Source organism: Erithacus rubecula, assembly GCF_903797595.1.
Source record: "Erithacus rubecula genome assembly, chromosome: 14".
Lineage (NCBI taxonomy): Eukaryota > Metazoa > Chordata > Aves > Passeriformes > Muscicapidae > Erithacus > Erithacus rubecula.
Genome location: NC_136666.1, coordinates 8,887,544 through 8,900,402, shown reverse-complemented (window position 1 = coordinate 8,900,402; position 12,859 = coordinate 8,887,544). Strand labels below are relative to the sequence as shown.

General features: G+C 45.6%; 1 protein-coding gene across 3 annotated transcripts in view; it reads left to right on the top strand.

Moving 5' to 3' along the window:
• Window positions 1-12,859, top strand: part of NTRK3 (neurotrophic receptor tyrosine kinase 3) — a 203,061-nt gene that overhangs the window by 133,751 nt on the left and 56,451 nt on the right. The window contains exon 13 of one of the 3 annotated variants that reach the window (XM_079317836.1): window positions 3,175-5,866. The exons of the other annotated variants lie outside the window; for them this stretch is intronic. Within the exon in view, the coding sequence (XP_079173962.1) occupies window positions 3,175-3,293 (119 nt within the window). The 3' untranslated portion in view covers window positions 3,294-5,866. Of the gene's footprint in view, window positions 1-3,174; window positions 5,867-12,859 lie in introns of those variants that run through there. 3 annotated transcript variants of the gene reach the window in all.

The window sequence follows — 12,859 nt, the reverse complement described above, 5'->3', positions numbered from 1 at the left end:
TCCCCGTGTCACAATCCCTGCTGCTCCTCTCAGGTGATGTGGAGCAGCCTCAGGTCTCCAAAGCCTTAGAAGCATGCTCTGTTTGTATAGTGGCAATTTTATCAGAAGGCACACAGGGGAGGCAAGGTCACAGCATCTTTTTTTTCTCCTTAGTTTTGCTCTCTCAGTGGAGGAAGTGTGTTCCTGGCAGGGTGGTAGTGTCCATAGACTGGGTTGGTATGGACATGGGGCAGAGTGGCCAAAACCCATTAGCCAGGAGGTTGGGAAACACAAGACAGCTCTGGAGGACTAAGTGGATGGCCAGGGTTGAGGACAAAAACTGATTGCATGGTTTGGTTGCCTTCAATTTTCTTGTCCTTTCATTGCCACATCCATCCAGCCTGCTTAGAGAAATGTCCCATCTGCTCCCTCCATCTCAAGCTGTTAGAGCTGCACAGCAAATCTGAGCTCATTCCTCCTTCCCTGTTCTCCAACACTCTCCATACATTTATTACACTACCATACGATGGCTATTAGTAGAGAGAGTATTATGTTTAAATTTAAAAACTGATATCACTATAACTGGGACAAGCACAAAGTTTAGTATGTTAGACCCTTCCCAGTTTTGTAGGTCTTTGGAGATGTTTTTGATTTCAATCTACAGGGTGGGGATTTTTACCTCCTTACTATTTTCAGGCTTGCATGTTGGAGTTTCTTCTACAAATCTACAACCAATGTCAAAGATAGTAATTTTCCTCCCATTTTCCAGCTGGCACTGACAAACATGAAACTCCACAGAAGTTATTGTTTTTAGAATTTCCCCAACTCCTTCTAGGAAGTTGAATCCTTCTATTTCTCCTTTTTTTTCCCTTTTGACAAGAACAAAAGAAAGGAAAAAAAAAAGTAAAGCAGAACACCCACATTTTTAAAGACATTTCCAAGCCACTTTTTCAGAAGCTAATAGCTGTGGTGGTAGATGACATTTGTCATAGCAGCATCCAAACTCTGAACCTGTTGAGATTCACCCATTTTAACCCTGGACATCTCCGTGAGCATCATCCATCTCACATCTGTCAGCGAAGACATAAACCTAGCAAGAGCCTTGTTGGTTTCTGCTCCATACAAGAGAACGGGGTTAAAAAGTAGCAGTACAATAGGGGAAACAGCAGCGAGGAAGAGAGAGAAAAGCAGGAGAGAGGCGTGTTTTTTTTCAGATTCTTTGGGGACTTTAATAAATCAGAAGGAGAGGATGCCAAAAGGACCGGTGCTGCCTTGCTGCCCCAAGCCAGCAGGATGTGTGCTCAGCCCTGCAGCTCCAGGAACGTGGGCTGTCCTCCTGCCACGCTCCTCGTCGTCCCTCGGCAGCCCCTGACCCCCACTGCAGCCCTGTCCTGCAAAGACCCTGCTCTCACTGGGGATCCCTGCAGCTGGGGTGCACAGCACTGATGACAGGCAGCAAAGCCCTTGGAGTGCCCAGCCTTCAGTCTTGCTGATCTTTCACATGTCCCTTTGCTGAGGCTCTGTGTCCCCAGTGGGTTTTTAGGTCTGCTGGATGTGGTCCGGCAGAAGTGAAATTGCCTTAATTTAGCAGAGCTAAGAAATGCAGAGAAAATAAAGCAGACAGGACTTCTCCTTGGAGATCCTTGGTATTGTTGAGGATAGACTTTCCCAGCTATCCTTTGGTGGCCATAAAATATATTTATATTATGAAAAACAAAACACGATAAATAGTGATGTTCAGGGATGCCTGTTTATTTGTGTCCCAGTGACTCTGATCACTTTAAACCGTGAGAGTTGAGCTGGGCCCTTTCTACTCTCATTTCGTTTACTAATGATATTTCAGCACTTGGAATTTGCCTATGAATCTTGTTTATGACACATGAACCAGAGCTGAGCCTTGCTTACTCTCCCATGTGGATCGGCCCTTAAGGGCCACTGAGAATAGCAGATAGTTTCCCCCAAACAAGTTTAAACAGTTCCAAACCAAACAAACGGCTTTTGTCTGCATCCTCAGGTCCATCAAACATGTGTTTGATGTGCAGATGGAGTAAGATAGTGCAGTGGAGAAATATAAATAGATATAAAAGAAAAAAAATAGAAGGAATAGGAAAAATCTTCTATCTGGGGGTAGTTTTGGTGTGAGAAAATTTCCTAGCCTGTTTGAAAGTACTCTTCCTACTGAAATAAATTCTTAATGGCATCTAAGCTGCTCCATGCTGCTGTAGTGATGCCAGACTTGAGTTAACTTAGCTGATTTGTTCAGTGTCCTGTATGAGGTGCAGGAGTATTCTCTAAATCTCAGAGAAATTATGTAGACAAGACATCCCAGTAATTTCTTGGAAAAACCCATTAGGCCCATGAGAATTTGGTATAGATGAGAACAATCCCCAAGATCCTGCCATGCACATCTTGGTCGTGGCAAACAAGTGAATTTCCCTGGCTGGGGCATCCCAAGGCAGCTACATGCTGAAGAGATGTTTGATAGAGCCCTTTAAAACATTATATTTGCCCTGTAAGCTTGTTGGACTGAATGAAGGAGCTTGCCTTGATCTATGCTCCCCTTATTTTTCTTTCTCATCTGGCCGGTGTTTCTGGCAGATCCTAAACCTTCAGATCACTTTTAGAGAGGTGAGGTTGTGTGAAGAGAAGATGCCTCCAGCATGCAGGGTTTGGTGTAGATGGGACACCTGAAGAAAGGTCTGTGGGGTTATGAGAGTCAGGCCTCCCCAGCCTTGCAATGGTACTTTATGGCTTCAAGAATGTTATGCCAGATTAGATAAATCACGAGAGAAAAGTAGGCACAGGAAAGAGTCTCCCTATTCCTCACTGTCTGCCTAGGGAAAATATGGACTAGGTAGGAGTTTGGATTTAGTGGGAACCTCTGGAAAAGAGTTGTCCCCAGTTGTCTGTCCAGACCTCTTGCATGCCCCTTGTCCTCAGAGCACTTGTGCCTGCACGCTCCACATGAAATGATTGCCTGTTCTTTATGGAAAGACACAGTGAGGCAGCCCTGCCTGGAGAGGACATTTTGGCTTTAATTTAATGGCAGCCGTTTGCTAGTTATTCATTTGGTTCTTTTTTATATAATCACATGTGTGTCGATATCTCTCTCTTTTTTTCTAGTTTTGCTCTTTTTTGTTTTTTCGTTTACTTTATTTTGCTTTTTTCTTTTTTCTGTTTTTTTTCCCCCTTTAGGTTTCAGAGAAATTATGTTGAATCCAATAAGCCTCCCTGGACATTCCAAACCTCTTAACCAAGGCATTTATGTTGAGGATGTCAGTGTTTATTTCAGCAAAGGACGTCATGGCTTTTAAAAACTCCTTAAAAGTCCCTGTTCTGATGTCAAGTTTATAGGCTGTGCCCTCAAAATGGTGGGAAGGAGTAAGCGTGGTCTGTATGGATTGAGGTCTCCTCCTAATAGGACTCTACAGCCCTGCCTGTACACACGTTAAAGCCAACTGAAACTGTGGTTTTCTGTCACCAGATAACAGGGTTGTTCTTTTCCTCCAATGGTCGCTGTGTTCGTTAAATATTCCTGCAAGGCACAACAGCAGCAATGAGAGCAAATAAAGAGAATTAAAACCCAATTGAAAGGAGTCATCCTAATAACACAGTAAATAATCGTACTTTTGCTTTAAAATAAAACACAAAACAAAAAAAACAAAAAAACAAAAAAAAAATCCCAACCAAGCCAACCAAACTGACATCTTTAGTCATGTCCTCCCTGCTTGGAGTTTTCCTTGTAAGCTTGTGTCTTCGCAACACCCAGTGAATGCTGCCACCACCTCTTTCGTGGCACCGCCATGGGAGGTGTCCCAGAGCGAGCCGAGGCGGGGAGCCTGGAAGAAACTAAAGCAGAATGAAGACGTTTGGTAAGAACAGAGGCAGCCCCGCTCCCAGTTCTTGCACAGAAAATAATGTTGGAAGGAATGAGGATGGAAAGAAAACAAACAAAAAAAGTATCTTCTCTGACAGGAAGAGTGTGGTTATCTTTGAAGTGCACATATTCTAGGAGGCTTCTTTTGTTTGTCTGTCTGTCTGTGTGTGTTAGAGCGGCTCACTGGATCTGACTATATCGTTATCGTTCTCTGGTCTCTCCCTGCTGCTTAAATGATGAGCTTTATCTGAGGAGTTGCCTGGAACTTCCCACATGGATGGAGAATCCATAGCGCAGGAGGGTCTGTGTCCTTGCCAGGACTAGAGCAGTAAGCAAAGTGGAAAAGCATATCAGATGCACGTGGGTCCCATTGCTGGGCCTTTTCCAGCCCCCTTTAGCTCTCCCCTGTATTCCCACCCCACTAGAGATTGATTGTAACCCAGGACCATCAGCTTGAGGCTGGCTGAGTGAAGGAGAGGGAAAAAAAAGTATTCTGTTGCTTCTTCTCTGGCAAAAACCAGGAGTATAAATCCTGTTCTGGCCAATATTTGTATTCTCTCCCTCTCTCCTGTCCCACTTTTGTCTTACTTCATCCTAAGCCTCTCAGATGGAAAAGTAAACCCTTTCATCCTGTCCTCAAGAGAAGCCAGCTGCCCTTGTGGCACCTTGCATGGCTTTCCTTGGATTCTCTGGATGTCACGTGTATGGGAAATACAGATTTGCTTACACATATCAGTGATAACCTATAAGCAAAGCAGATTTTCTTTAGAGGACACAAAATATTCCAAAAGCTTCAGGTGTAGCCAGATCCTTTTGAGAGGAGTGTTGGACCAGGAGCTTGCTCACCAGCCACTCAGCTTTGCTTGCCTTCTTGGTGGCCCGAGATGACCTTATCACATCAGGGGTGTCTCTAAATCACCAGCCCTCAAGGGTCACTGCCACTGGAAAGAGTCACGGTCCCTCTCCACCAGAACTGGGCAGAAGCTTCAGAATGGATGTCCTGCCTTTACAGGTGACCTGCATGAACCACCCTGGAGATTGCCAGGAGGTTTTATTATCAGCTGTCCCATAGGGATATCGCTGGGAATATTCCATTCTCTTGCTTCTTCTCCTGGTTCGTTTGCATAAAAAGGTAAAGTGCAATAGAAGAGTACTGGAGAGATGGTGGCAGATTGCTTTAAGTTACGGACATGCCTTAGGGGGCATCTGGTTAGCGTGAGGAGACCTGGCTCAGGTTGGATGGCTTCAGAAACCATGACCAAATCTCCCAACAACGTTTCCTGCCCGCATCGGAGCTGGAAATGCCAGAGGTGCACTGCCAGAGAGGACCTGCGGCTGTGTGCCATGGACACCTCAATTCTGCAGATTCACAGAGTGAGGAGGAGCTTTGCCGAGCGTGTGAATCACTGGGTGCTTGTCTGAACTGAACTTCCCCATCTCCTGGAAGTCGCCCACCTGAACTGGGGATGTCTTGTCCGTCCGAACTGTTTCCTCCCCCTAGCACTGTTCAGGGGACTCTGCTCTCAACTGTGTGTATCAGTCGTAGAGATGCATCTGTGGGCCTGGACCAGAAGCCTATATCCAAACACCCTAGCAGAGGAAGGGTTGAATTTTGCAGCTCAGGTCCATCTCTGCTTAGAAGAAATCCTCCGGACCGTACAACATAATTAAAAGCAGTTCTCCCCACTGTGATCGATGTCTCAATTTGTTTAACACCAGTTAAAGTCTCTGGTTCCTCACTGCTGAAAACGAAAGCCAGTCGTGGCTGTTTGCGATTGGTGGCTTTAAGTAGCAAGTCTAAGGATGTTTCTTTTTAAATTTTATTTTATTTTTAATTATTGTAAATCATTACCTCATTTTCTGTCAATGAGATTCCTCCATCTTTGAGCATTCTTATCTTGCCATAACTATCATCCTGTGCTAATGGGAAATGGGACGGTCCCTTTTCACAGAGACTATAGGGGTGTTCAATGTCTAGTTTCTTAATAAACACTTTATTTTCTAACGAAACAGCTGCACCAGGCCTCTTCTTTGAAGAAAAAATAAATAAATGTTCAGAATGACATGTCCTATAGTCTACTTCTTCATGAGATGGTCCATGTGTGGGGAGTTTGGTTTGTTTTCTTTGGCGGGTGTGGAGGGGGTATTTACAGTTGTGATGGGAACATTGCTTAGGTATAGCTCTTGTTTCTGTCACTCTCACCAGGCATAAAGATGTTTTCTTGCCTGAGAGCTTAGCTGCTAATGGTCTCAGTTGACAACCAGTTGGTTTTTGTAGCATATAATGGTCATATTCTCAGGGACAAGCTGGTACTGCAGGAGATTGTGTCAGGATTTGCCGAGACAAGTTTCTATAGTTAGTGGGAAAAGTTTTATTAGAAGCCGTATCTCTCAGGGAGCTTGACAGTAAAAGATTGCTCTGGCTGCAGTGCTTTTGTTTCAGGATATGCTGTTGCTTCGGGTCTCATTGCTTGGCTGTGCAAAATGACAAAAACCAGAAAAATTGGCTGTTGGGTGTTGGATTGTTGTCCCCTCCTCAGGAACAATTAGGCTCATGTTAAACTCCCAAGGGTGTGTTTGCTGTAGAGGCAGTGGAGTGCAGGTGAGCACTGTACTGAGGTTCCTCATTAGAAATTCACGTCTGGGTGGTTGGATGCTCCAGGAGGAGAGAGGAACCGTTCTGCAGTGTGTGGGACTTGGCATGAGGGTGTGTCTTAGTAGCTGTGTCTTAGAATTGTTAACAGGAGATGTCACTGATGTAACTAAAAGCTGCTGTGCCAACCTGCAGGTGACAGTGGGCATGAGGACGGGGGTGTGTTTGAGCACATATTGGTGGATGGTGCTGGAACCCTCTTAGAAAACCTGGTGAGAGTTTTGATGAGTGAATTAAAAACATGTTTTCCAGCATCCTTCTGTTCCTATAACTTCCTGGCATGACTTTCAAGCAAATGTCTCAAAATGATGCTGTGAGTGAATTTCTGCATGACCTTCCCTTCTAATGAGTGTGTCCCTAGGAGTAATGGGGTGCTGTGGTTCACAGGATTAGGTGATGGCTGAGACCTTAACCTTTCCAGAAATGTCTGCAGTGCCCGAGACAAATGTTTGTCTCCTAACACAACCTTACACAAGGGATGAGCAGCTGAGCTGCATTGGATTCCATCCCTGTTTCCTTTTTCTTTCTGAGGTGTGGGAAACAAACATGGGGTTTGGAAGCTCTGTCTTTTCTTCTCCACTACTACAGGGTCTGTTATCAGATTTCACAGCCCAGAAACATTGCAAACAGTGGTTGATTAGCCAATTACTCAGGCTGCTGCTGTGGTCAGCTTTGGTTCACTTTGCTTTGTGTTTCAGGACAACTGATTCCTTACATATGACTTCCCACAGTATTTTTGATGCTGTCAGTTCAAAAGGAGCTGGTTTAACTATGGGCTCTGACAAGCATTGGAGAGGGGTTGGGCACTTATTTCTTCTTGTTCTTCCTTCTTGGTTGTCTCTTTTGCTTGATGTACCCATGTGTAGGCTCCATGCTCTTCATGATAGCTGGACCATGAGTTGATAATGCTGTGCTGCTGTGTCTCTCCACCCTGGCTTCAAATGACTCTTCAGATAAAGAGTTATTATTGAAGGAGCTTGGGATGCTGGTTTGGTAGGGTGAGGGCAGCAGACCTCTAGCAGGAATGATCAGCTCCTCCTGAACATCACAACCCTGCCTTCTCAGGTCTTGTAGAGTGTGGAGCCTGTGTGTGAATAAGCAGAAAAAAAGGTTTGGGTCATTGTACTTCAGCTCTAAAAAGATGGAGTCATGTTTCTTCTAGTTCCTGCTTGGAGGGAGCACGATGGGCACAGTGTGTTTCTGGCACTGTAATTCTCTCCAAGGTGGATTCATTGTGTGGGACCTTGGGCTCAGACTTGTTGCAGGGCAGTGTCTGGTGTGTGGGATGCTGTAGGTCATGATTGGGGTATACTGAGTTTCCTCAGCTGCTTATCCACATTGCACTGAGTCTTGATGTTCTTTGCTGATCTTTTGTTTATTTAGATGAATTTGAGGAGTCATGCCTTCTCTCCCAAGAGGCTTGAGCTTGTTTTGAAGGTGGTGGTTTGATGTTTCTTTCTACCATCATGTCTTTGTCCTTCCCCTCTATCTGTGTCCTGCTGTCCAGGGAATTCCTGGGAGCAATGGGGAGTCAGAGGAAGCTTCTGCTGATTCAGCAAACTGCAGCAGTGCATCACTGCTCTGCTCTGATTTGTACCCAGAACAAGCTGCAGATCCTCAGGGCTAAGCCTGGCATTAGCACAGGATAAAGAGGCCTAGACACAGTAGTAAAGCTAAAAACCACGGGTTTGGAGGAGCAGCAGCAAGAGAGCACACAAGAAATCAATGCTGAGTGATTTCATTTTTTTCCTTAACATTTGGAAGCGCTTCTGGTGCTGTTTGTGCAGCAAAAGAGTCCATGTTAACCATCCATTTACCAGTGCCTGCAGAGCCTGAGCTGCTGGAAGAAAATTTAACAAGCTGTGGGGAAGTGCATACAGCTGCTTTGAAGGTGTGGGTGTAGTTTGATAGGAGACCTGCCCACTCACAGCTGGAAAAGGTGCTTTACCTGCTGAAGCAATCTTCTGCTGTTGTGGTGCATTTTGCTTTACCTTTATCTTTTGTGGTTTTTCCAGTGTTGTCCCCACTACTTTTCTTAAGACAGGCAGGTTCCTTGGTGGTGCCAGCATGTGGTCTGATGCCACAGAGCTAGAATAAATCCCAACCCACACACCAGTAAATAACTGCAGGAGGATTCCTTCGCAAAGAGAAGATGATAGTTTCTCCAGCAGTAAAGCAGAGTGCAACTGCAAGACAGCTACATTTGAATTTTGATATTATTTTGAATTTGTGAGTGTAACTGCTGACTAATCAGCAGGAATATATTTTGGTTGTTCTATACAAAGTGGAGGGATTTGTTCTAAGCGCTGGTTAAATGATTTGCTCTGCTGTTAGTGACTCGTGATCTGTGCCTGATTCCCACAGAGAAGTTGACTTTCTGTAAGCATTTGTTTATTATTTTAGAGTATTTGGCCTTTTTTCTCCAAGATTTTGCTTCAAATATTCATGTTGTGTGATGGGTGTTGGTTTTGTTCTTGGGTTGGGGGAGGGAATGCTTCAAGCAGGTAGTCAGACATGCAGAGATACCCTTCAATCATCTGTTATCTGGGCTTGTCTCTAACCCCATGTTTCTTTTTCATATGTTGGGATTAGTACCATCCCAACAGGTCTTTCTGCAGGCAAGAAAAACTGTCATTGCCTGAGCCTTTGGAACAGTTAAGAGCTTGTTTTCAGAGAAAGCAGATTTCCTGGCTCCAGTCTGAATTCTGGGAGCAGCCTGTGTCTGACCTGTGTGTGGTTTTCCATCCACTGATGGCAGAGCAGCCACTGCTGGAGATCAAGCTCATTCATGAGGAGTCAGGGAGAGCCAGACTGGAGCTGCATCAGCTCAGTAACTGCCAGGATGTCTGAGTAAACTGATTTTGGCCAGGTCATCATTATCTTAAGTGAGTCAGAGATGTGTCCAGGCTGTTTATTAAGATAATTGGGAGAGGGAGGGAGGGATGCTTGCAGTCCATGGACAAGGCTGGTGAGGTGGTGGAGTATATTGCAACATCTGATACAAGAGAGGAGGAGATCCTGGTCTTGCAAGCTGATATATCCAAGGCCTGGTCCTGCCAGGATTCAGACCCTGGTGCCACTGTCAGGCTTGTACAGTGACATCATGCTAAAGCACATTTCAAACTCCACTGGTGTGAGCTCAGCTTGCCAGGCTGAAGAGTCATATCTCTGCTCAGGTTTCCTCCTGAGACCTTGTTGCCTGGCAATTTTGGAGATATTCTAGATCAACAGAGCATTTTGGGTTTGCTGTATCAGTGTCAGGCAATACGTGGGGATGATAGGAGCAGTTGTGCATGGTCACTTCTTTGATAGTGCCTGGTCCAGCCCCCTGTAGGCTTCTGAAAGTGGCTGCAGGTTTGCTTTGTGCTTCCTGGACACGTTTGGTTGTTGGGTGGTCCCAGAGGGTTTGGAGGTTTAAGTGTTTAAGCTCCAGTCCCATGCTCAGCACTGCTGAACAACTCCAGAGGTACGAGATCCCCAAAGCCACATCTCACCATGCACAGGCACTGCAGGTGACTGAGAAGGGCCTCACTGAAAGACAGGTAAGTGACATTTTTTCTCCTTCTAGGGAGCTATTGTGTGTAATGTGCTGGACTCAGACCTCTAGCAGGAATTATTTTGATGGATCAGCTCTAAATGCATCAATGATAACTGACTGCATTAGACAGTATCAGTGGGAAACTGTCAGTCCCTGCTCAGGAGAAAGCAGGGGCTCTTCTGGCTGGAAATGCTGCAGGTCTGGCACTGTGGGAGTGGGAACCAGAAGAGCCAAGTGCTGCTGGAGAGCAGGGTTAATGCCCATGGCTGCTCCTGTTTGACCACCCAGGCCAGGTGCAGTGATGGAGGATGCAGCCAGAATGCCAGCAGGCATGGCAGAGCCGGGGAACGTGTTTGGCATAGCTGCTGACTCCTTTGGAAAACTTGAGAGCACAGATCTGCAAGGGTGGCTACTTGATAATAGCATTTTCATTAGCAATCAGCAAAAAAAAGGCTGTGCTGTGCCTTAAATCTCCTGCCCAGGGCCAGCAGTGCATCCAACACAGAGAGAATGCCTTTTTTGCAGCCATACGACATGCTTGCCACTCAATCCCAACAGAAGATCTTGTAGCTTTGGCTTCACAAGAAGGTAAAAAATCCCTGACTGTATCTTGGATGAAAGTATCATCCTGTGAGTAGCCTGAGCTCAGCTTAATCCTGTTAACCTCACAGTGGACTCTTGGGAGTTGGGTAGCATTTTCTGTAGGTCCTTAAGCTTCTCTGCATGGCAGTAATGTGTGAAGCATCTCATGTTTTGCCAATTTCCTTCTCCTGATTCAGTGGTGCTGGCATGAACCTCAAAAAACCAAAAAAGGACAGAATGATATCAATAGCAGTCTCACAAGGGAAGGAGAATATCTCTCACCAAAAATACAGAGTCATCCTTAGAAAACAAAGACTCCTGAGCATAAAAGATATTGTCATGTACAACCAAATAGGTAAGGATTTGCAATGTTCCTTCTAAGGAAGACCTCTAAGACTCAAAGAGCAAGGAAATGTGGTGATCATGAGCTGTAGATACAGTACAGACTGAAACCTGGCTCTTTGATCTTAAAGGACCACTGAAATCAAAGGGCTGCATAGAATCTATTTGGATTATATTTGAAGGGCTGGTTCAACCCTCTGGGGCATGTCTGTGCCCTTGGTTTACAGCATTGTGATGCTCAGTCTGGCATCCAGCTGGGCTCTTAGTGTGGGAAGGCATCCCACAGCTTGCTGGACATGAGCCACTGAGGACTCCAGCCCTCCCTCTCTGAAACCTCTCAACCTCTCATTTCCCTGTGCTCCCTTCTGAGTAAGAACAGGTCTCCCCTGGCTGGAGCTTTCACCAGATCTCACCCAGCCCTATGCTTAGATTCCCCAACAAGAATCCAGAAGATGGGCATCTCTTCAGCTGGAAAGGAAATGCCTTTGGCATAATGTCTAAAGTTGTGTCCAAAGTTGTGTCCTTGTCTGGAGAAGTAAGTAGATGCTCACTGATGATGATGCAGGGGTGTGTGTGTATTTTTGCCTCTGTGTGTAGTAGAAATCAAATACTCATGATGAAAAGGTAGTGTTGGATTTCCAAGGGAAGAAACACATCCATTAAATGTGATCCACAGCCCAAGGCAGAGACTGGAGGTTAGGATGGTAAAGCCTTGAGGGATTAGGCTGTGGCATGGAGGTAAGTTTTGGCTGCAGCTTCCCTATCTGCAGTTCTGTATAAATGCTTTTAGTGCCCCACAGTCCACTGATGGTATCCATGCACTGGGACTGCCTGTGATGGATGAGAATAGGCTGGCTCTGAGCTGGGTGTGATTCCAGACAGCAGCTCTGGAGACCCTCAGCAGCACACCCATATGTTGTAGAGCCTGAGCTGGGGTCTCACAGAGCTCAGCTGCAAGCTCAGAGCAGCTGCTTGGGTTTGGGAAGAAGTGTGGAGCCACAAGGGTCCTTTCCCAAGGGACATCTGAGCCCAAGCACAAGCAGCACATGTGCTGCTCCCTGCTCCCTTAAAACCCCTGAAAAAAAAGACTCTTTGTTCTAGGAGATATAGATTATATATATTTTAAGGCTCCATGAATCATTCATAGCCAAAAGATGAAACAGAGCATCAGAGCCAAGGAAAGGCTGAGGCTGTGAGGCAAAGCAAGGAGCCTTCCATTTGGTATTGTACTCAAACTTGACCTGGCAGTACCTCCTTGAAATTTTGCCTTTGCTTTAGGAAGCCCTCTTTTTCTCCTAAAAATCTGAACTACTCACCTACTTTCAGTAGATAATTGTAGGAAGAGCATAATCATCTGCTTCCCTTGTTGTACAGCTTGATGGCTGGCTTTTGAGGAGCTGAAGTGTGTGTCCTAGTGAGCATGTGAGAGCACAGTGGGGCTGTCAAGAAAAGCATGGACATGTGGCTTGGAAAGAGAATGGAAGAGTCCTAGGGATGCTCTGGGATCAAGAAGTATTAAGGATTAACACTTAGTCTGGCAAACAGCATCAGGTGGGGATTGTTGAATGTTTGGGAAGAGAAGCTGGATGTTTTCTGACTGAACCAAGCACTTCCAGGCTCACTGTGGCACGAGCCAGATATGAAAAAGGGCTCCTGTTCACTTGTGGTCATTTGGTGGTCAGCACGAAATGAGTTTGTGGGTGTGAGCCTCATGCTTGGCAAGCAGATGTCCTTAGCTCAGAAAATGTCTCTGGTTTCTTGGATGGAAGCAAATGCTGATTATTAAATCCAGAGTGTGGCTGTATGGCAGTGATTTGTGGTTTCCTGACCCCTTGGCAAAAAGAAATAGCCAACACAACCTGTCTGGACAGCAGCAGAACTCACAGCC